The following is a 23,251-nucleotide window of genomic DNA, read 5'->3' on the forward strand; positions in this document are numbered from 1 at the left end:
GACGAGATCTTGCGAGATCGCGATTATTCGGGATGCATTCATTAGTAGCTAGGTACTTGGTTTACGTGATGAAGGCACTCGGATAACTTTTAGAGGTCATTGAGATGGAAAGTTGCTAGTCGCACACAGTCTAGCAAAGAGTGCAGAAATCAATATAGAAAATGTTATTGTACAATCGTTGATAGATTTAGATAAACCACCACGTGCACACTACCTTTATCGCTCAATGTGTTATGCCTTTGTTTAATCGTCTTTTGACGACAACTACACGCAATAATAAGTACTTAATTTGCACCTTTTTTCAACAGTGATCATGACAGGGCTGATCGCATCCTTGTATCGACAACCAAAATAATGTATTATCTTAATTATGATCGATGAATTAGTTCATTATTATAAGACAGGTGGCTAAATACACAACTACTAGTCTTTGGCGAACAATATGTAAGTAAACATTATTTTTGTTAAACTTTAATAAAATAAACATACTTAAATGCAACCTTGTTTTTATTATTATTTTGTTTCAGTAAAATGAAACTTTTGGTCCTGGTTGTTGCAGCGCTATATGCGTGTGCGCACGCCGGCGTTACCATCCAAAATGAAATTGGTAATTTTTAGTTATCGTTTTCATATATCGTGTTATAGAATATGTGTTACTTATGTATTTAATAATAAAAATAAAACAAAATAAATAACTTACCTTCTCTGTTATCGTCTAAAGTTAAACATAAGCTGTCTCATAATGTAATCGAATCCTCAACTTGAACAAAGATACGTATAATTAAAATATTGAAAATACCTAGTATAATATAATACCCAGAAATAATATTCTGTGTCTAGAAACAAACAAAATAGTCGCTCGACTTTTTGATGCAAAATTAATTAAGTAACACGGAAACCAATTCGTTTGTAGAACCCTAGCGTAACTTTTAATTTTGCGCAAGTAAGTACCTTTTTTCTGAACATAATATTATTTTTTTTTGTATAAAAATAAGTACTTATTAAATGTTTTTATCTTCAGGCGATAACATAAAGGCCCATTTAGGCCGTCAGGAGCTGCAATTCCACGCAGGATCTACGGTGATCACTGATGACGACCAGCAGTTGATCGCAGAGCTACAGACGCGAGAGACTCAGGACCGCAACCTCGTCGCCAACGCTATCAGGGACGCCCTAGAGGGATTCAGAGATGACGTCATTAACGGCAACGATGTCCTACCACCGCTGGACCCCTTCCACGTCCCCCATATTGGACCTTTCGAGTATTCTGCCACTGCGTAAGTATTTTTTTTTAAGTTCACGGTTATTGGCATAATCTACGAGTAATCTTCATAACGCAAATCCGCATAACACTTGGCCTAACGTAAATGGGCATAATAACAATAATTTATATACCTAACTAATCATAAATTTGTTCTGTTTGCTGCATAAAACAAAGAACAATGGCGAGCGCCCATACAAGTTTTTATTTAAGTCCAAATTACAATATTCTAATATTTTAATCAATCGTGGTTCTAATTAAATATAAGTTTCATACCCGGGTTTTACTATTTATTACGATATATTGAAAAATTGGCCAAAATTATTTCATGAAGGTTTAGTAAATGACGCATTTCTAGACGCTAAATTTTTTTCAAAATATTTTCTCGCCAATGTTCTTTAAATTTTAGTCACGCTTTATGACGGATTCGAAAAATCTCGTTGATGTCTTTTGTTAACGTAATCCCGACTTTTGACGCAACATTGTTAACTTGCCGCTACTGCTAGACAAAACTCAAATCCCACCAGAAACACTGACTTTTCATATGTTTTCTCTTAATGTTCCTATAATGTTTTCGTTTCAGGATCCGTGTGCGTGGTAACCTCCACAACTTCCAAATGGAAGGTTTGCGGTGGTATGTGGTCGACCACGTCACCTTCAACACGTTGCGACTCGCGCTAGGCGTCCAGATCACTGTGCCCTGGCTTACTTTCACTGGTCAGTTCCGTAAAATTATCTCATTTATCGCGTTATAAGAGGTGCATACTCCACTACGGGTTGGTGGAGTTTGGCCTTGTATTATACTAATGGCGAACCGATCCATTCGGTTGAGTTTTCAGTATACATTTACCCGCGTACGCCCTCCGCTTGAAATGAGCCTATCTATAAGTGCTAAGTATAGGCTGTTTATGTTATGTTAAGTGCAACTAAATTCATGTTGATAGATAGTACTTACATAGTAATTTAACGAATGTCATCTTCTTATTATGTAATGGAATTCTATAGTCTCTGCTTACCCCGGTGGGAAATAGGCGTGAGTTTATGTATGTGTATGTATGTATGTATGTCATCTTCTTCTATCGTGTGGTTTGTGAGGTGGATTACCAACCTCAGCAACCCTGGTGTCAGGGTTATTATTGAGCCGCCAAAGGTCCCTGACATGGCTCATGTAACGATTACTCACTTACATACTTACTCAGTAAGTAGTAAGCGGGACCAACGGCTTGACGTGCCATCCGAAGCACGGATCATCTTACTTTCGGATAATCTGGTGATCAGCATGTGATGTTCTAACCAAACTAGGGATCACAAAGTGATTTTTGCTATATGTCCCCACCAGGATTCGAACCCGGAACCTCTGGATTGTGAGCCTAACACTCAACCACAGAGGCCGATACACAACGAATGTTAACAACACATACCCATATTTGATTGCAGTTTTTATCATATTTTCCTAGCATGTGTTTCCTCTTACTTCTATTTACATAGTCACTATTAACTAATCTGTGATCATATTTTATGTTATTCTCTCTTCTTTTGTCGTGTAGGTTGTAAGGTGGAGTGCCTATCAACTTCATCATCAAATATCAAATTTTTGTTATCAGGTAGCTACGATGCCTTTGCGAGAGTGGCTCTGGTGACCCACAATGCTGGAGGCAACTACAGGTATGTACTTTCACTACTATATATCCAAGCTAGTACATCGCAAGATGAACTGAATACCCATGCTTCACCGAATAATATAACAGGATATTCATATCATATCTAGATACTTACATACTTACATACATAGAACGGGTATTTACTATCTCATTTGTTAATAATTATCCGGATTATCTCCATCTACTTCTTCTTATCGTGTGGGTTGTGAGGTGGAATACCAAGCTCATCAACCCTGGTTATTATTGAGCCGCCAAAGGCCCCTGGCGCATGTAACGACTATATATAAGTATGTAGACGTAAGCGTCAGTAAGAAGTAATTGGGATCAACGGCTTAACGTGCTTTCCGAACATCGCCATTAATTATATTAGATTATAAATCTTCCAGGGTGTTTATCAACCGGCTGCAGACCTCAGTGGACGTGCGCGTGGGCACCAACATCCTCGGAGGTGGCACCCTCATCCTGAGAGAGCTCAACATCGACATTGTCATCCATAATATCAATGTAAGTAACTCACTTTGTTTCTCCACTGAATAGTTAGTGGGTTTACTGCGGTTTAAATAGAATGGAATGGACTTGCTAAGCGTTTACTCTATGCAGAGCTGACAGAAGGTAAATTCAGTGGTCAGTTCCTCAGGTTTAAGGACGTCCAGAAACGCCACTTGAAGTACTGCAACATCGATGTTCTCAAATGGGAAGAACTTGCTGATGATCATGACTCGTGGAGGAAGCTAGTCCAGGAGAGCGTGCGTGACTTAGAACTTGCACGAACCTCAGAGCAGGATAGGAAAAGGACGACCTTAAGGCCAGACCACCCAGAGCCTACCATTACCATTATGTCAACAACATCTTGACATGCGCCACCTGCCTAGTATAGCCCAATTTGTTCCTAAAGCCGCACCTTTAGGAACAAATTGGGCTATACTAGTCACATCAGGGCCCATGAGCGCCGATCTTGATTTTTTATTCTGGATAATGCACAGTCGCTGAAGCCGAAATCGGCTAGGAATAATAATAATACTTCATCCGGTTTATTAAGATATCGAGCCCAAAGTGTGCAAAAGCTAAACGTATCCGTTATGTTTTCGATCTACTTTTCTTTTTTGTGGGGGTATATCTGGTAGCTTATCCGTTTTTGTACGGTCTTGACATTCTGTCTTCACTGGAGCTTATAGGTACTTATTTATTTTCACTGTTGTTCCAGATTCAAATCGATGGTATGGTGGGATCGTCATTGTTGAACAATATGATCAACGCGTGGGTGCAGAACATGGCTCAAAACCTGCTGCGTGACGAGCTGGAAGCCTTCAGTCAGCTGCTTAGCCAACAGCTGTTCGACGTCGTCGCTGAGTTCCTGGCTAACTTCACGCTCGACGACCTTCTCGGCTAGGGTCAACGACCTTCTGACGATGGACATACGAACAAATGAACAATTGTAAATAAACGATAAAATTTTATTTATGTTCAGAATTCTGTTGGTGAGCTATAGTTACCTATAGAATGTTGTTTTTGACTGACATGTCGCAGAATTCTATTACACTGCGGGTGAATGGGGGGCGTTAAGGGCTCTCTACCGATTTTGCAATGTTTACGTCAAGATGCTATACCTAAACGTGTTAATAGAGATAAGTATGGTAATACCCACGATAATGTCCTGTGATAATAAGATTTGCATTGATGTATTGTTGTTAATCTGTAATTATTACTACGGATTATTGCGATAAATATATAAAGAAGAAAACATGTAATTATAAATTTTATTACATTGTTTGAATAAAAAGAAATATACCTATATGCCTACTCAAAGCGATGATCATTTTCATAACTACTTACACTTAATTTATACTTATACCTATCGATGAGATACTTTAGAGAAAACAAGAAAACGCTGGAACTTAAGTACCTACTTACTTATTTGTTCGATCAGGTTTTGGTTGCGGAAGTTAGCCATCTTAATAGGTAAGTAGTCAGAGATTGTGCATTGAAAGTGGTCGAAGCATGCCACAAGTGAAATTAATGTGTCACCCATGTTATGTTACATAGCACTTCGGGTCATCATGATTCAGGTAGCCACGTAGGGCCCGAAGAGTAAATCTTAACCACCACCTATCACGATGGTCTAACAGAAAGCTCGATGGAGCGTGGCTATTTAATTCATCTTGCCATAGATGTACCTCTGACTACCCCAATTGGGATATAGTCGTGAGCTTATGAGAGTAAGTATAAGCTTTTTATGTTAAGTGCAACTAAATTCATGTTGATAGATAGTACTTGCATAGTAATTTAACGAATGTCATCTTCTTCTATCGTGTGGGTTGTGAGGTGGATTACCAACCTCAGCAACCCTGGTGTCAGGGTTATTACCATATTATGGTCTTTGCCATATTATTACTGAGCCGCCAAAGGCCCCTGACATGGCTCATGTAACGATTACTCAGTAACATCAGTAAGTAGCAACCGGGACCAACGGCTTGACGTGCCTTCCGAAGCACGGATTATCTTACTGGGTGTTTAATTAATCTTGCCATGGATGTACCTCTGACTACCCCAATTGGGATATAGTCGTGAGCTTATGAGAGATTTTAACTGCTAACTAAACTATAAATAACAAAGTTATATTTTAATTGTATGCAATGTTTCGCCTGCCAGCTTGTTGAATCATCTGATAGCAAATGAGTATAATATTATTTAGATTACTTGCTTGAAGAATAATGCACAAGGGCATGTTATTGTTGCAAAAACACAATAGAAAGAAATGAGAAATATCTACGCATTCTAATGAAAAAATAATAAAACATTGTTTTACTTTTGCGTACGAATTCAGTCTATTACAATAAGTTAAACAGTATAAACGCTGTAGGTAATAAAATTATGTCTGTGTTTCTACTAAATTCGCTCTTCTAACTTAAAAAACAAATTCAAATTCAGAACTTTTTCAAACCGGAAGTTGAAGGAACGTTCTAAATAACCAGACCTAACCCGTAAGGGACAAGTATCACTTTAACATGAAGCCTCAGCAATGTGCTATTTTGATGGTCTGTTTCTGTAAAGAGTTTACTTTTGCTGTAATGGCCTTTTCAAAAACATCAAGTAAGTCCGTAAGTTAATTATTCTTCTTTTTACTTCTAATAAGTGTATGCGTAGTACATAGAGAAATACGCGGCGCGTTTTCATACAAACTCCCGTTCCCCGGAACGAAAAGCATGGAATCGCTTGCGGTTCCGCTTCTTTCTTTCTCGACAGACCTTCAGTAGATTTTATAAGGTAAGGTATTAATTTTTTTGCATTGGCTTAGTAATCGAAGGCCATCCGAGGTCTTACAATAACGTCATTAAAAAAGTTAACTTTTAAAATGTGATCCTACCTACACCTAATTTCCTTAGGCGGCAAGTCGCCAGCGGTGGAAGGCAAATGGTCTTCTCAAAAGTTACAGTCGCACGTCGATTCTGGTAATTCATTTGTTGGCGAGGACCACCTAGTATCTGCATACCTGTTGAACATGGACCGCGAGCAAGGACGCAATTGCATAAAAAATGCCACAGAGATACTGCTCGAAGAGTTAAGAGACGTCGTTATTAATGGAAACCGAGTCCTGCCTCCTCTGGACCCTCTTCTGATACGGCATCTAGGCCCATACATTTACACAATTATAACGTAAGTAACATTGGTATATTACTTCTCTGTTGGTAATTTGTCCTTTTATGGTCGACATTTACCATCCTGTGTGCAGGAGCCGTGCGCTAACGATGATGTAAAGCGAGTTCTACACTCGCGCCGTGAAATAGGCGTTGGATTTATTATCTCGCGACTTGGGGCTACATTTCTCACGCGGAGACTACTCACACGAATCGTGCCCTCGAATTGCGACCATGGTTCACGGCCGAATGTAGACCCGGCTTTTGATTGACACTGCAACCTGCGACCGGCAACCGAAGCGGATGGTTAAGGAGGCATGCGGTGTACAGCGTACAGGGTCGTGAATGCCATTCATCAGTGTGACATTGTTATACAGGGTTCGCACATCAATACATTTTCACTACATAGAAGTCAAAGGCCTTCGATCGTATCTCGTCGACAGCGTCTCCTTTGACTCCTTCCAACTGACCCTTGGAATCAACATAACCGTTCCTTGGCTTATCATATCTGGTGAGACTATTTATTTAATAGACGTATCTACAGTACTTATTCCTGATATAAATAAAAAAGTTGTTAATTAAAATGTGATTGTAGGGACCTATGATGCTACAGCTTGGTTGGATAATGCGTCTCAGAGATCGGGAGGTGATTTCGTGTAAGTTTTTCTTTATATCAATCTATAAGGAACATTGTGTAACTACATACACGAAGACACACGAAACGTAGATTTGCCTACTTTTTCGCTGGACTGCAGGTAAAAAACGTATGTGGACCATCTTAAGGGCGATGATCGGTTGATAGCTTTATAATTTGCCTATAATTGGAGTACTTAAATCAAGGTTCATCGAGCTTTCTGTTAGACCAACGTGGTAGGTGGTGAGCCCTATCACCGTCTATTCGAGTCGAGCCAACTGTGTTAGTAAAAAGTGCACGTAACTACATATAATGTATATCACTTATGAAAAATTCATTCCGGGTATCGAACTGGCACATCTCGTTTGAGAAGCAAGCCGACGACACACAGGACCACAGTGACTTGTTTCTTTACTTCTTTGTCAGGACATGTCTTTTTTTGGTGTGTCTTAGCTTTATTTACTCCGGTTTGAGTTTTGTATTTACGTTATTTGAATTGGAACCTTCTACTTCCAGAGCATCAGTCAGCCGTCTGCAGGTTTCGATTTACGCAAGATTTGGCACCGATGCGTTTGATCGAGGTTCTTTAGTCTTACGAGAATTTGACATAAAAATATACATTCTGGACATCCAAGTAAGTTATTGGTGTATCAAATGATACCACCAATAGATTTGATATTTTTTTTTGTATATTTTAATCGTCTTATATGTTTGTTTGTAGATAGCTGCCAGTAGCATGGTGGGATCGTCAGTACTTAACAATATAATTAATTCCTGGTTACAACAATCCACGCAGAATCTATTAAAAGGAGTAGACGCTATCAACCAGTCCTTAAGCCAAGATGTTTTTGACATAATTAACAATATGCTCGCCAATTTAACTGTTATTGACGTTCTTGATAGACTAATTAATCTAAATATCAATGACATAATTGTACAAATCATATAATTAAGTACTTTATTACAATATAAATAGAAAAAAAAATCGGACATTAGACGGCTACATTACAACTTCTTGCTACCTACTTATTAGTTTAGCGCAAATAAAACATGACATAAGCTCAAGACCATGGGCGGATCCAGGGGGGTGGTCATGATCCCCCCTGGGCGACAGGTTGGGTCATGGGTGGTCACGGCAATTTTATCTAATCCTCTATGGAGATAGGTTGTCCATCATCTGGTGACCACCGTGACATAAAAGCTGGATTCGCTCCTGCTCAAGACTATATTCCCGATTAGGGTAGTCAGAGGTATTTGTAACTTATGCCTATAAGCAACCATCGCATGACAATAAGTACTCGCGTTTCACGGAGCTTTGTTAGACCAAAGTAACGCGTTCTATCTTATCGAAACAAACTTAAAATCAGCAAATCTAATTACAGTTCCGGTAACATTACATGTTCCTTGCGGTAGGGTAACGTAACATTACCACCGGAAACAAGGTTCCGCCGACCGAAGGCTCGTGTTGCTGTATGGAAACATAATTTTAAATGTTGCCAATTTATTTCCTAAATTCTAAAAATATTGTGGTTTATATTACATATATAGAAATCTACATATTTACTTACATTATTTCCATAGTTTTATTATTAACTAGGTTTTTTTTTTCAAATGTTAAATTCGAATGATTAATTAAAATAAAACGGGGCAACTACAAATCGGCATTAGTTCAAAACTAAAAAAAAAACTTGGCTGTCATTGTCAATGTCTCATGCCAAGCCAACTGTCAAAATAAGTTCAACCAACACTAATTTAACTTAATTCGGCTTTTCGGCGGGAAACGGGAACGGGACAGTTGTTTTCTTCATTGAGTAATCTAAATAATTAATACGAAGTGGTGTTTTGTGGTTAATGATCGCATTAAGTTAGTCGGAAGACATTCGCGAGTGTTATTATATTGGAGTATTCAATAAACAAAGTGTATCTGCCTATTTTCGCTTCGTGCCGGGAAGCCGCTTCATAACTCAAAAGTTTATGCGGACTTTTGAGTTAATTCGTTTGGGGTTCGGAGTAGGAGTCTACTCCGAGGGTGGGGGCTTAGGTTTCATCATCATCACCTTTCATCATTTCATTAATCATCAAGAAAAAAAATACGTAAGACATGGCTGTATGGGCATAGTTCCCTTTGCCTTACCCTTCGGGGAAAAACAAAACAAAAAAAAAAATTAACTTAATTCTAACGAAATAGATCGTATTTATTAAATAGATATAGGTAGGTGATAATAAAATAACATGGCAGGTAATTTTTGGCAAAGTTCACATAACCAACAGTGGATTTTAGACAAGCAGGACCTAATCAGAGATCGCCAACACGACTTGAATATACTGCCAGAAGATGAATATCAGAAAATATTCAATTTCTTTGCAAGCATCATTCAGGTTCTTGGAGAACAGCTGAAGCTAAGACAACAAGTGATTGCGACTGCTACGGTGTATTTCAAAAGGTTTTATGCAAGGAATTCTCTCAAGACAATCGACCCACTACTTCTAGCACCAACATGCGTGTTTCTTGCCTCGAAAGTCGAAGAATTCGGTGTGATATCAAACTCACGGCTTATAACCACATGCCAGACTGTTATTAAGAACAAATTTAGTTATGCCTATGGCCAACAAGAGTTTCCATACAGAACAAATCACATATTAGAATGTGAGTTTTATTTACTGGAGAATTTAGATTGTTGTTTGATCGTGTACCAACCATATAGACCATTACTACTCTTTGTGCAAGATATAGGGCAAGATGACCAGTTACTCACATATGCTTGGCGGATAGTCAACGATTCTTTGAGAACTGATGTCAGTTTGCTGTATCCTCCTTACCAGGTACTGTTTGATTCCTTCCTACCTAAATAAGGTTATAGAATACAGTATATTTTGCCCAACATATCATCAAGCTGGTGTATTATACCTCTTATACTTCTTCATTGCAGATTGCAATAGGAGCTCTTCATATAGCATGTGTTATGCTTGGCAAGGAAAATTTAAAGCCTTGGTTTGCAGAATTGAATGTTGACATGGATAAGGTAAGGCTAATTGGAATAATTAGTATCTTTTTGTATTCTTTCAATGGTTATCAAGCCAATAAATAGCCTGTAGAAAGTCAGACATATCAAAACTCTATTTTCATTCATTCAATGTGCAGTGAGAGGGTAGACAGGTGTAAGAGAACTATAATAAAGTGCTATTTTTTAAATTTAACTTCACTTAATTCTCGCATATTTTTCAGATACAAGAAATTGTACGCTCCATCATTAACCTGTATGAGATGTGGAAGAGTTATGATGAGAAGAAAGAAATACAAGCCCTGCTTGCTAAGATGCCCAAACCAAAGCCAGCTCCACAAAGATAATATACAAATGTAGAATGTAGCCATAGGGGACATACTCTAAATATACTTCACATTCAGCTAATCAAGTTAGAAGTTCATCTGTCATTTCTAACTTTATATAGGGTTAGTAAAATCAGTATCTATACCTATCCAAATAAAAAAGAATGCATTTATTAAATTCTGTTATGGCTTGGGAAATCATATCTTATATTTCCTAAATGAAAATATTATGTCAAAAACTTTACAGGTTCTGTGGCAACTTGCACTTGATATTAGAAAGAGTTTTGGAAATGGAATGCCTATATTTTTTAAATTATTGGTTTATGTATCATCTGATGTGATTTTTTATAAATCATTATACATTTGACTCACAGGTGTTTGAGCCATACATCCACAATAATATAATGCGCTTTAAGACATTTCTACGTATAGAAATAAAAATATGACATGTACCTATGTTGGTATACTAATTAGTTTAAGTATAATTATTAGTATTATAGTACTATAATAAATATTAGTATTGTAGTATCTAATTTAATCTGTTTTGTTCTATAAGACTGACAGTTGTAATTGAACACCTCAATAAAAAGTAATTTTTAAATCTTGTTTTTTATTAATGATTCAGGCAATTAATAAATTTAACCAGAGATGCCTAATTTTAGATTTGTTTTGACATCCATCTTAAGCCAGGACCAATCATTTCAGGGTTGGCATCTACATCTGGCAGCACCTGCTTTCTATCCTCTTCTGTTGTACAGAACTGTCATTTCCTATAGCGAGAGAGCCCGGCAGAATCGACGAGGCGATAGTGTGCGGTGAGACGCAGAATAGAGAAATAAAAGGGAGTTTTATTATATATTTTTTCGAAACAAATATTTTAACAAGTGTCAGCATGCTGCTAGTTGCGGTTCAGCCCTAAAACTTGTATCATTGGGAAGAGAGTTGTAATGAAACTAACTCATTCCCAGAGGAATGGGAGAAGCTCAGAAGCTTCTTCCATTGAATTACTAGTATTATAATATAAATCATTACTTAGGTAGGTATACGTACCTATTACAAAGCACAATAAGTTTATCTGTAAATACTTTTTATGACTGTGATCTAGCCAAATTTTTCTTCAGAAAAATCCACGTCGCGCATTAGCACCTGATACGAGGACTTTCCAGGCTACATTCCCCAAACACAATATAGATGGCGTTGTACAGATTTAGCGTGATAACTACCTGTTTTTCTCATAACTAGGTATTCAAAAATATTATATAATGTCGGAAGAACAAATCTTGCAGTAGTACCATACCTATTTGCTTTAAATAATTATGGTTATAATATTCGTTGGTCGATGACCAACCTTACCAACACTGGTGTGCTAATGTTACTATTCAGCCGTCAAAGGTCCCTAACATACTTACCTACATGGAACGACTGATACCTACATAATGTGCGAATGATATATATAATGTGATAATGTGCTTCCGAATTCGAATTATATGCAATTTCCTAACCAAACTCGGGATCCCAAAGTTAATTATGACAGTAGGAATGGAACCGAGGACCTACAGGTGGATAGCTGAGCGTTCTAATCACTATTCCACGGAGACTCCCGCCGTTACTAAGTGTTAATGACAGAACTTGTATCTTTTACTAGAATTACAAGAGCAATCAGTAGTTAGCTACTTTGTTTGTGAATATTCAATCGTTTCCGTCCATGTTCTAAGCACTGCACATCATTTGGCGAGTCCAAACAACGTACTCGATACGCTAACGGCTTATTGAACAAGAGCTAAACCATAACAATCCGCGCTCTAGTATCAAAACACTATCAGTCGCATAACGTGACGGTGACCATACATTTATGATTTTAAGGAATATTGGATACGTAGGAAAGTTACTGGCCTTTTTTATTTTTAAAGTTATGATGGTGCTAATTCCTGTACACACCATCTAATTTTATTTTAAGTTATATGTCATTTTCTTCAAGCCTCCGTGGTCTAGTGGTAAGAGCGTTAGGCTCACGATCTGGAGGTCCGGGTTCGATTCCCGATGGGGACATTGTCGAAATCACTTTGTGAGACTGTCCTTTGTTTGGTAAGGACTTTTCAGGCTTGAATCACCTGATTGTCCGAAAAAGTAAGTTGATTCCGTGCTTCGGAGGGCACGTTAAGCCGTTGGTCCCGGCTATTAGCCGTAAAAACACCTCCACCACACCGCAGTGGAGCAGCGTGGTGGAGTATGCTCCATACCCTCTCCGGTCGATTGAGAGGTGGCCTGTGCCCAGCAGTGGGACGTATACCTATAGGCTATTTACGTTACGTCATTTTCTTATCCGCCGACTACGAAAGGGGAAGGCCTTTCTCCTAACATTATCCGCCCGTTCTTGACTTGATGTCTGTGCCTAATATTTTTTAAAGTTATCCCTGGGTGATACGTGCCCGATATAAATATTTCAAAATGAAATGAGGCCTACTGAAAACTTTTAGCATTAGGTATGATGAATAGGAAATTCGTGTTTGTAATTACAGAAGGAGACGAAGAGGTATTTTGTTTAGAGTTCTGGAGTAATGATATCTATGCAAATAAAAATACACGGTAATGAGAGGTACATCCATCGCATGACGAACAAAGTCCTCACGCAGGATAATACACATACATACTTATTTATTTATTTTTTATTTTATTTATTTATCATAGATACAATTTAATGCTACATTTTAAATAGTTAACATCGGAAGTATAAGTATTATTGAAACACAAATTAATAAAATGTCTCAATGTGCCTGAAACACATGGTGTTCCTAGTTTTCTTTTGCCTGTGGCTACAAGAAGGTATAAAAAATGTGTGCCGGCGACTCTCTCGGCCAGTGTCCCGCCACCATCGACATGTCATCGGCAAAAGTACTTCTGTGCGACCTCTGTGTCATCTTGCTGTTCGGCCTCTCCTTTATACTAGCCGAAGAAAAGACCAAGGCGTAAGTACACTTACCATCTTCCTTTGATGACTTGTTAACAGGGGAGGTTAATCAGGCCAATCAGGGGTAGAGATGCATGCGGACTTTACAGTCATATGGGCTGGTGCCAATCTGATAATCACACATCGGCGTTGGATCGTGGTCAGAATGGTTACACAGAAGGGACAGTCCGAGAGTGGGTTTCGCATGCCAGTAATATTTTCAAATAGCGAATAAAATATTGTTCTAAATGGTGTGTAGCTGGCATTTGTTACTTTTAAGTACTTATCTGTTAGGGTTTTCTTGGCCAGAGAGAGGAGCTCGGTGGCGCAGCGGTTAACGGTCGCAGTCGGTCTGCGATTGTTGAAGTTAAGCAACTTTCGCAAAGGCCGGTCGTAGGATGGGTGACCAAAAAAAAGTTTTCATCTCGAGCTCCTCCGTGCTTCGGAAGGCACGTTAAGCCGTTGGTCCCGGCTGCATTAGCAGTCGTTAATAACCATCAATCCGCACTGGGCCCGCGTGATGGTTTAAGGCCCGATCTCCCTATCCATCCATAGGGAAGGCCCGTGCCCCAGCAGTGGGGACGTTAATGGGCTGACGGTGAGGGTTTTCTTGATTTTATTATCTGGGCTGTTATAACAGCTGGAGGCCAAGTAGCTACTTTCATGATTTCAAATATTCTTTCAGTAGCACAAAACCCGACGAAGGTCCCAAGGGCAACTGTTCGTGTGGTGGGTTCCCGACTTCGACCCCAGTGGCCGGCAGTGTGCCTCTACTCTCGCAGTCACCCGGCCTGGTCACCAAGTGTGACGACGAGGGCGAGAACGTATGCAAGAACCTCTGCATAGCCTTAGCTACAGCTACGAAGGCTAAAGGCCCAGAGATCTTGTGCAACCGGCTCAAAAATGCGGATGAATTGAAGGTATTTTGGTTGTAATGTAAAAGTGTTTATCAAATAGCGCCTAAAGTCGAAAAAAGCAATCAATATCAAGACATTTAAAAATATATTTTATGAAATTAGAGATAAATAAATATACTCCGCTAATAAAGATGGCGAACACGTGGTTTTATGTAAAAGTGTCAAAAAGCGAACTGAATTACTCTAACTATAACTTATGGAGTGTATTTCCTCAGTTGTCGGCGTTCTACAAAACCTGCGAAAAGCCGTGGACATACGCCAAAATGACAGCGGAGCTCCCACTGTGCTGTGAAAACAGCAAGGTGAAGCCCTGCGCCTCCGCCCTCAAAGCTGCCGCCAACGCCACCGCGCCCGCCGCCGAAATCAAGCTTTAAAGCACGTTACTCTAACTTTGCTCCCTTCCCTGTACATCTAATATCAAATAAAATATTCAGTTCTTAATATTTGTTTTATATTAATTAATGCGCGAGAAAAAATAGGCGTGGTTTGAAACTACATAATTATACTACATAAGTTTGTACATTGTCATGTGGACTAGAATGAAATTTGTATAGCATCCGCCACAAGCGAACACTGGGAACAAAATTAATCATTACATCTATAGAATCACGCACATATGGGTGCTAGGAAATTACCATTATACCGTCGATCTATCCCTGTTGAAGAACCCTAATAAATTTCCGTTCCGTTGTGTGGTAAAGTTTAAATAAATAGATTGTAATTAAATACATACAAACAAACAGAAAAAAAAAGTGAGTGTTGTGAGGTAGTTTACCAACCTTATCAACCCTGGTGTCAGAGTTACTATTGAGCCGCCAAAGGTCCCTGACATGGGTCATGTAACTACTAACTTACATTAGTAAGTAGTAACCGGGATCAACGGCTTAACGTGCCTTCCGAAGCACGGACCATCTCACTTTCGGACAATCAGGTGATCAGTCAGGGATCACAAAATTATTTTTGTGGTATGTCCCCACCGGGATTCGAACTCGGAACCTCTGGATCGTGAGCCCAACGCAACGCTCAACCACTAGACCACAGATGCCGTCGTCATTATTGATGCTTTAAATCTTTCTTAACGTAAAAGGATGAAATAAAAATACAACGTTTCAGCACAATTTTATAATATGGGAGAATTTCACGTAACAAACCCTCCACTATACAATAAAATAATTGTCAATTTCGTACACTAAAACTACCTCTATAACCAACAATGCGCAACAGGGAAACCGAATCTCCCAATAAATTTAAACTTGAAAGAGAACTTTTATTTCATATGAAACTAGTTTTAAAAATCATGGACAGCCTCACAGACACATGGGAGATGAGTTGTAACTTTAGAACAAACATGAATAACGAATGTTGCATCACAGCGGGCTCTAAAACCTACAAAATTCATTAAAAAAACTAATTTAAGTAATACATAATTTTATATACAATCGTAGCCTAATGTACATTGTTGGATTAAAAATCGAGAATATTCTATGATATACATATAATGCTAAAACTCCTTTCGAGCCAAGGAACATTTGTAAGTGTTTATAAGAACTTAGCTTCGCCGCGACCGAAGCGTGTGTTCAGCTCCTGAGCCTTCTTGATGATAGACTTCTTCTGAGCCTCGTCGAACCGGTTCACTTGCAGGTCCACCTCGCGGCTGAAAGGCCGACGTTCTGATTTCCCATCCTCTTTTTCATCCTTCTGTGAAACAAAAATATTTATGCTAATGACGAGTATTCAAGCCAATAATTTACTTATTTAGGTTAACACAACATGATGTTTTACATAATATCATTGATTCAAGCATACCTATATAAGAAAATCCGCCAAACTGAAATGGAACTGGGCCGGAACGTATGTCGGATGCATCCGGAGCGATATGCACTGCTCGTAACACTGATGGGTACAGGATGTCTAAGGTAGACCCCGTAAACGAGGGAGTACTATCTCAAAAAATGTAGGTCTATGACTAAACTTTAGGAAGCGGCTTCGGGGGTAAGGTTTCAAGCGAATAACGTTTCTAGCAGTGAAATCATGTCGAGTACTTAATGAAAAAACGAATTGCGACATAACACAACATCACGCCTGTATCCCCACAGGGGTAGGCCCTAATATACCCACTCTTCGCCAGCTATGGACTTATAAGTCTTATGTAATAGGGGGCGAGCCTATTTTCAAATATTTAACCTCCTAAGAGAGAGCTATGCTCGGTATTTCCCTGCTGGATCGAATCAGAAATGAGGAGATCCGCAGGAGAACTAAAGTCACCGACATAGCTCGGAGAATTGCAAAGCTGAAGTGGCAGTGGGCAGGACACATAGCGAGGAGAACCGATGGCCGCTGGGGCGGAAGGGTTCTGGAATGGCGACCACGTGTCGGACGACGCTCAGTGGGTAGGCCCGCTACAAGGTGGACCGACGATCTGGTAAAGGTCGCGGGAAGCCGTTGGATGCGGGTAGCGCGGGACCGATCGTCGTGGAGATCCTTGGGGGAGGCCTATGCCCAGCAGTGGGCGTCGTACGGCTGATGATGATGAACCTCCTAAGGCCGAGATTTCCAGACACAAGTGTAAAGAATGTAATTTTCTTGAGTTAATGTCGATGTATTTAAAGACCGCTCCTCAAACTGTCACCGAAACATCATTTGACGTAATGATGTTTACGCAGGCATCAAAAATATTTTACGACATTAGCATTATGTCCTATAAAATATGAATGAAGTAGATTACTTATATCGCTGTTCTAACTGCGTCAATATCTGATATAATCATCCCGTTTTCACGGGGTCCGCTTACGTAACCTGACCATTGGACAGGTCCGATTTTTTACAGGAGCTATATTACCTGTCTGATTTTTCAATCCGCGAAGGGAAACCAGCCCAATTAGATCAGATACCTCTGCGTGTTTCTCTGGAATGTGGGTTTCCTCACGATGTTTACCTTCACCGCTAAGCATGTGGTAATCATTTATAATCCAAGTATGAAGCCAAAAACACATTCGAAAATCATTGGTATAGGCCAGTTATCTACTATAAGTAATTGACGTAGCGGCCGGCATACGTCGAACGTCTTTTAATGGATCAAGCAATCTTAATAACTTTCTTAAATTAAATATTCCATACACGGGAATGTGTCTGCCTAAGAAACAGTCCAAGAGTATTAATTTATTAGAAAATCTGAATCGAGGAACAGATTACGATTTAATTCAAACGACAACATGAAATGTATACCTACGATCACATCTATTTCCAACGCTTAATTTATTGCGTCCTAATTTTGTTAATGTCAAGAGACTATCTTGTAACGTTTAGAGACGAGATTAACATGAAATAGTCGTATATAGTTTATATACGAAACTAGTATGCATAGCATTGGTAACTGACTAGATCTGGGTCTGCTTCAGTATTATGTCACAGCCGTTCAATTCAAAATGAGATGACTATGTCCATCGATCAAATCACAGAAGTTCATGAACTACAAGATAAAATGAATTTGGAACGTTTGAGTCCTGTCCAAGAAAATTCACTTAGACTCACGTTAGAAGATCAGCATGTGTCGTGATCTTATTCAATTTTGGAACGCGCGTTAAACGAACACTATTCTTGCAGATAACTCTTAACAAAACGTAATTAAATAGGTAAACAAATCATGAATGTAACCGGATATTATCTTTTTACAGCAACAAGAAACCAAATAAAAAAACATACCTTTTTTTTCTTTTTTAACTTCTTCTGATGCATTTCAAGCAAACTTTCTTCCCTCTTGTGCTTCTTTTTATGTTTCCTGATAGGAAATAGTAAAAAATAAAATTAAGTTAATGACAATCAATAAAAGTCATAATTTGAATGGAGTCAGGTGTAAGACGGCCCGCCGGAGGCCCGTGTTGCTCTATGGTGCAACTTACTTAACAGCTTTCTCTTGTTCATCGTCACGATTTGCGATATGCCGAGCCTTCGCCTCTCGCTGTAACGTCACTTCTGGATCCTCTTCCTTCTGTATACCAGCGGCCTTTCGGTTTTTCTCTTCAGGAGTATCAGTCCAGCTTGACCTGCGCGACAAATGTTATTTATTATGTATCTATATTTGCGAATGCATTTCCTGCTGAATGGTTTTGATTATGTTTACCTATCAGACATGTCAGGACCTTCTTTAGCCCTAAAACTTCGAGCTTCCAATCCTAGGTATTTAGCTTTAGCTTCAGGCAACTCCAACATCCATTGTTCTCGGGATTTTGCCTCTGTTGATTGCAAAGAGTGCCCATCTAGTTTTTTGATTTTCATATCTAGTGCTCGCTCTTCTAAACGCTTGTGAGCATCTGACCATTTGTCCTCTAAACCTGTAGGCAGTGGTCCAATGCCTGTATCTTCATCAGAGCTTACATATTTTACTTCATCAGGGTCTTGCTCTGCTAAAACTTTTCGCATATTTTCCGGAATAGATGGTCCTGGAAATAAATACTAAATATTGTAGAAAAATACCTATAAGACAAATTTACACGTACCTATTGGTATATTATTCAAAATAGATTGCTTACCTATACTTTTACTGGGTTTGTCTTTCAAATGAGGCGGAAGAGCCGGCCCTTCAATATCGGGAGATTTGCTTCGCTCATATCTTTTTTGCAGGTGAGGTGGTAATGCTGGACCGCAAATTCCGCCACTTGGCGACTTGCGTTCGCTATTCGTACCCACTTTGGAGCGTTTTAATTTATGTCTCAAATCTGTTGGATCAATTTCGATGTGTTGCTGGGAATCGTCATCGCTAGATATTTCTCCTTCCTCACTCGATTCCTTCTGATTGGCCTTCTGTGTGGAAGTTACTTCAGCAGTCTCAGTTTGAGAGCCAGACACATCAGCCTTGTCAATGTCAGTTGTACTGGTTACTTCAACTGTGGTTGGCTCTCGATCTCTCTCCTTGCTAGATTTAGAACTTTTCTTTTTGTGTTTTCTCTTATGTTTCTTCTTTTTAGTTTTATGAAGCTCTTTTTCGAGGTTTAAAAGCTTCGCCCTAAGTTTTTCATCGTCAGATGAATCAATTTCGCTCGATTCATCAGACTTCTCTTTGAAGACTTCTTTTGGTGAGTCTTCCCTCTTATCTTTAATCACAGCTGGGATCATGCTGTAGTATGATCCAGGTTGTACTTCTTCAGAATCACTTTCACGTTCCTCTATAACAATTGGGCTGCTACTTTTTCTTTTATTAGCAGTTGTTGGTTTATGAATTTCTGACCTTTTCCCCTTATTCTCAAGAGATAAAGATCTCTCTCTAGACTTTTTGGCTGGATCTTCTGTTGTTTTCTCTTTAGATGATGGTGCTATTTCATCTTTTATATTACGTTTTATTTCTGCTTTGAAATCCCTTCTAGGTTCTGGTGATTTGTGTGACCTGGACCTGGAATGTCTTCTTCTATCTCTACTGCTGCTTCTGTAGTCTCTTGGCCTAGATCTGCGTGGAGAATCACCGCGGTGTCTAGGTCTTTCACGTTCACGTGATCTTCTGTATGGACTCCTATCCCTTGAATGCCTTCTTCTAACTGGTGAATGACGGCTGTACCTGTGCTGCTCTCTAGAACGCCTGTCATACCGGTCGCGCTCTTCTCGACTTTTATCTATGCCTCTACGGAATCTATCATTCTCAGGTCTACTTCTTCCTAATGATCTAAAATTTTCTTCTTTCTGAGAAGTTTTTGTTTGATCATCTTCTTTTTTTGATCGACCTTTAAATCTACCTGTTTCTGAATCACTGCTTGACTCATCAGAAAGCATGTTAACACCTAAAACCAAAAGAAGGATTTTTACTAAAGTTAGGAATTAAATAAATTACTTTATTGATTAAGCATGTTACATTTATTTTTATACATAAATCAACTGTCTTATTGCACTATTATGCTTAAAGTCACTAATTTGTACATTTAAAACATTTTAGCAATTTTCTTAGCACTATAACGTATTGATTTTAAAAATCCTGCAGTAAGGATGCCTTTAACAGACTGCCTTACACTAGACTGCCAAACCAAATCTTTGAGTATTTGTCTCAAAATGACTGCACAATCAATGTCGTAAGCAACAGCACGGAGCACATCTTCCATATCTTGTTGAAGACCACCATGGTTCCAGAACTTAACTATCCGCCTTTGTGGGATCATTGGCAATTGCATCAGGTGGTGCAGCTTAGTCTCTGGATTCAGGTCCTGGTGGCACTGGGCATCTCCACTTGGAAAATCTACATAGGCGTGGAATTGCTGCAAGATTGGCCTATACAGTTCCCGAAAATTCACCAACTGAGGTTGAACTATATTTCTTACTTTGTTTTTATTTTCTCCAAAAGTCATTCTAAAGTCTCCAGCATAACTCAGGTTGGAAATGGCGAAATAGAAGTCGTATTCTGAGAATGTTTCAGGAAGTATAAGAAGAGCGGTATGTACAGCTGATCGTAAGTTAGATTGCAGAGCATTTTGTAGCTGGGAGCTGTTGGTTTGTTTTATGATTTCAACAGGCTTGTGGAGACGACCAGCTACATACAGGTTATCCCAATCCAGCAGGTCAGCAATCAAATCCTTCTGAGATATAACACCATATTTAATCATAATATTTTCATCCTTTAGTTCCACTAGAGTATTGAAGTAGACTTTAGCACCCCAGTTTTCTTGAAACCTTGCAACAAACCCTTTGCCCAGGTAACGAAGTGCCGAGTAATGTGAAGGATTTTGTTGAATGTTTGCTCCGTGCCATCGGTATGAGTTATCTACACAGTAGATAAGGTCTATCATGCTTTGTTTATTCTGGTTTCCAATCTGAGGCTTCACTGCTGATCCATATGCGAAACAGAATGTGAAGTTTTGTGGAAATTTCGACAAAATCCTATAGTACAGCGGTGAAATATTTTTCGCAATGCCCACTGCCTGTACTGCTGTTGCTGCCATGTTAAAGAAGTAATTAAAGATATACCAGCTGACCTGTGCACTAAATTATTGAACTCGTAGAACTTGCGATGTAGCTTCTTGGTTAGGTCTTGAGATATGTCAACGACTGTTTAACGTCGCGTGATTATTACTTTATCCGATGTTTTATATTTATTTGTTGCTTTCGATCTTCTTACCAATACAAATGTGTACAAATAGTCACAGGAATCCAGAAATATTTATTAAAAACATTTTTATGGAAGCACACAAGCACAGATTACCATAGACAAAATATTTCTATTTTCTACTATTTTTTGCAGCGGTTTTGGCCTGGTTGCTTGCATTCATGCACAGATAACTTTCAATATTTCGCAATCATGTATTCATGTTTTACGATGCAAAGAAAAATCGTCTTTTAGTATACTTTTCTTATCGTTGTAGTCGTTGTATATATGGGTGGTATACCTATGTGGTATACTGATTGCCACAAACCATAGTTTTTTGGCAATCCGAATATGGCCCAATAATAATTACAGAGAAGTAGCAATAATTGACCGTTTGCTGACAATCAATATTTATTATATAAAAATAACTTTACCATCACCCGCGTGATTGTGGTTTGTGGTCAATCTTTTCTCATTCAGTGTTTATACTTATGATTATGAATTTTTGACCCATATAAGAAATATATTACCAACTCAATACATACAAATAACAAACACAGTGCAGTAGTTAATTGATAGATGTAATAATAGATTGTTGAATTTTGATGTTTGATTGACCTTTTTTGAGTCCTTCAACCCCAAAGACCTTGTATAGAATAGACGGATAATATTTTAGAGTGACGATCAAACTATCACAGCTCTCTTTCTTCCCTATGGCAACAATCTCTGTGGAAAAAAGAAACAAACATAGACAAACACCGCTGTCTAGAACGTCAGTGTTTACCGTTTTGAGATGTTGTGGTAGTCAGCTGGATACCAAACCTGCCGTTAGTTTTTTGGTGTTTTGGGACATTATTTTAACTTTTTATATAAACAATCTGTGAAATAGTTATTCATTATGAACCATGGCTTGCGTAGCTATTGGTTGTGAGAGTAGAATGGGTGTTATAATGGAGAACGATCAAACAATGTCTCACCATGGGTAAGTTATCGACCACATAATACATGTTTGTGTGCAAGAAATACATTACCTGGTCTGGTTTTTGTAAAGTTTATTGAGCCCTAAACACGATGCAGACGCATATTTTCAGCAAAGCCGTCACATTTGTACAAATAATTGATTTCACATTTTACGTTAATTAGCTTTGACAGATTATGTACCCAAAGTATTATAAGTAGTGTTGTCCTTTGATATCGATAACATAATATTATGTTTGAATGTAACATCTACATGTTGCGTTATTCTATTCACGTTTAATTTATTTTTCGACCTGTTTCTGATTTGGATGAAGATTACATAAAGATATTGTATTTTCCAGATTTCCTAAATATCCTAATTTACGAAACAAGAAATTAAGAAACAATTAGATTCAGACCATGAAACGAGATAATTCTCTCTTCTGAAGGACGCCTTCTCCTTATTTAAGCCTGTGCTAATTACATTTCGATGTATCTTGCTTTCTATCGAGCAGGATACCAAACAAAAATATTACATAGAGATGCAGTACCAACAATATTCACTCACATATCTCACATAAGGTGAGTTTAAGTTTAGTTATAAGTTTATAGATAAATTTGCAGCTATTTCGTTTTTGTATTCTACATTAGCATGGAAAAAATATTTCAATACAATACAAAATATTCTCTATTGCACAAAATAATTAGTATGAATAACTATTTTGGTAATTACCTGTGATTATTCCTTCTATAAATAATTAGTATGAATAACTATTTTTGTAATTACCTGTGATTATTCCTTCTATGTGCAATGTGTAAACATGCAATGCTTGTGTATTTGTGTGCTCCAC

The 23,251-nt window shown here is 38.5% G+C and overlaps 5 protein-coding genes across 5 annotated transcripts; 3 read left to right on the top strand and 2 right to left on the bottom strand.

Annotated features, from left to right (window-relative positions):
* The first annotated feature begins 298 nt into the window (after window positions 1–298).
* Window positions 299–4,649, top strand: LOC126381901 (uncharacterized). The gene is made up of 7 exons (XM_050031464.1): window positions 299–444; window positions 528–607; window positions 1,022–1,277; window positions 1,845–1,978; window positions 2,866–2,926; window positions 3,309–3,426; window positions 4,127–4,649. Exons 2-7 carry the CDS (start codon window positions 532–534, stop codon window positions 4,310–4,312), a joined length of 831 nt encoding a protein of 276 aa, XP_049887421.1. The 5' UTR covers window positions 299–444; window positions 528–531; the 3' UTR covers window positions 4,313–4,649.
* Window positions 4,650–9,353: 4,704 nt separating this feature from the next.
* LOC126381902 (cyclin-C) lies at window positions 9,354–11,120 on the top strand. The gene is made up of 3 exons (XM_050031466.1): window positions 9,354–10,014; window positions 10,122–10,214; window positions 10,418–11,120. The coding sequence occupies exons 1-3, from the start codon at window positions 9,424–9,426 to the stop codon at window positions 10,538–10,540; spliced, it is 807 nt and encodes a 268-aa protein (XP_049887423.1). The 5' UTR covers window positions 9,354–9,423; the 3' UTR covers window positions 10,541–11,120.
* Window positions 11,121–13,248: 2,128 nt separating this feature from the next.
* Window positions 13,249–14,797, top strand: LOC126381905 (uncharacterized). The gene is made up of 3 exons (XM_050031470.1): window positions 13,249–13,485; window positions 14,152–14,386; window positions 14,599–14,797. Exons 1-3 carry the CDS (start codon window positions 13,352–13,354, stop codon window positions 14,755–14,757), a joined length of 528 nt encoding a protein of 175 aa, XP_049887427.1. The 5' UTR covers window positions 13,249–13,351; the 3' UTR covers window positions 14,758–14,797.
* A 693-nt stretch (window positions 14,798–15,490) lies between these two features.
* Window positions 15,491–21,587, bottom strand: LOC126381893 (peptidyl-prolyl cis-trans isomerase G). The gene is made up of 6 exons (XM_050031456.1): window positions 21,334–21,587; window positions 18,913–20,151; window positions 18,504–18,822; window positions 18,283–18,426; window positions 18,086–18,161; window positions 15,491–16,081 (listed from the first exon to the last, which is right to left on the bottom strand). Exons 2-6 carry the CDS (start codon window positions 20,141–20,143, stop codon window positions 15,923–15,925), a joined length of 1,929 nt encoding a protein of 642 aa, XP_049887413.1. The 5' UTR covers window positions 20,144–20,151; window positions 21,334–21,587; the 3' UTR covers window positions 15,491–15,922.
* LOC126381897 (phosphatidate cytidylyltransferase, mitochondrial) lies at window positions 20,189–21,335 on the bottom strand. Its single transcript, XM_050031460.1, has one exon. It carries the CDS (start codon window positions 21,298–21,300, stop codon window positions 20,290–20,292), a length of 1,011 nt encoding a protein of 336 aa, XP_049887417.1. The 5' UTR covers window positions 21,301–21,335; the 3' UTR covers window positions 20,189–20,289.
* Window positions 21,588–23,251: the final 1,664 nt, after the last annotated feature.

The sequence above is a fragment of the Pectinophora gossypiella genome, chromosome 3 (genome assembly GCF_024362695.1).
Source record: "Pectinophora gossypiella chromosome 3, ilPecGoss1.1, whole genome shotgun sequence".
Lineage (NCBI taxonomy): Eukaryota > Metazoa > Arthropoda > Insecta > Lepidoptera > Gelechiidae > Pectinophora > Pectinophora gossypiella.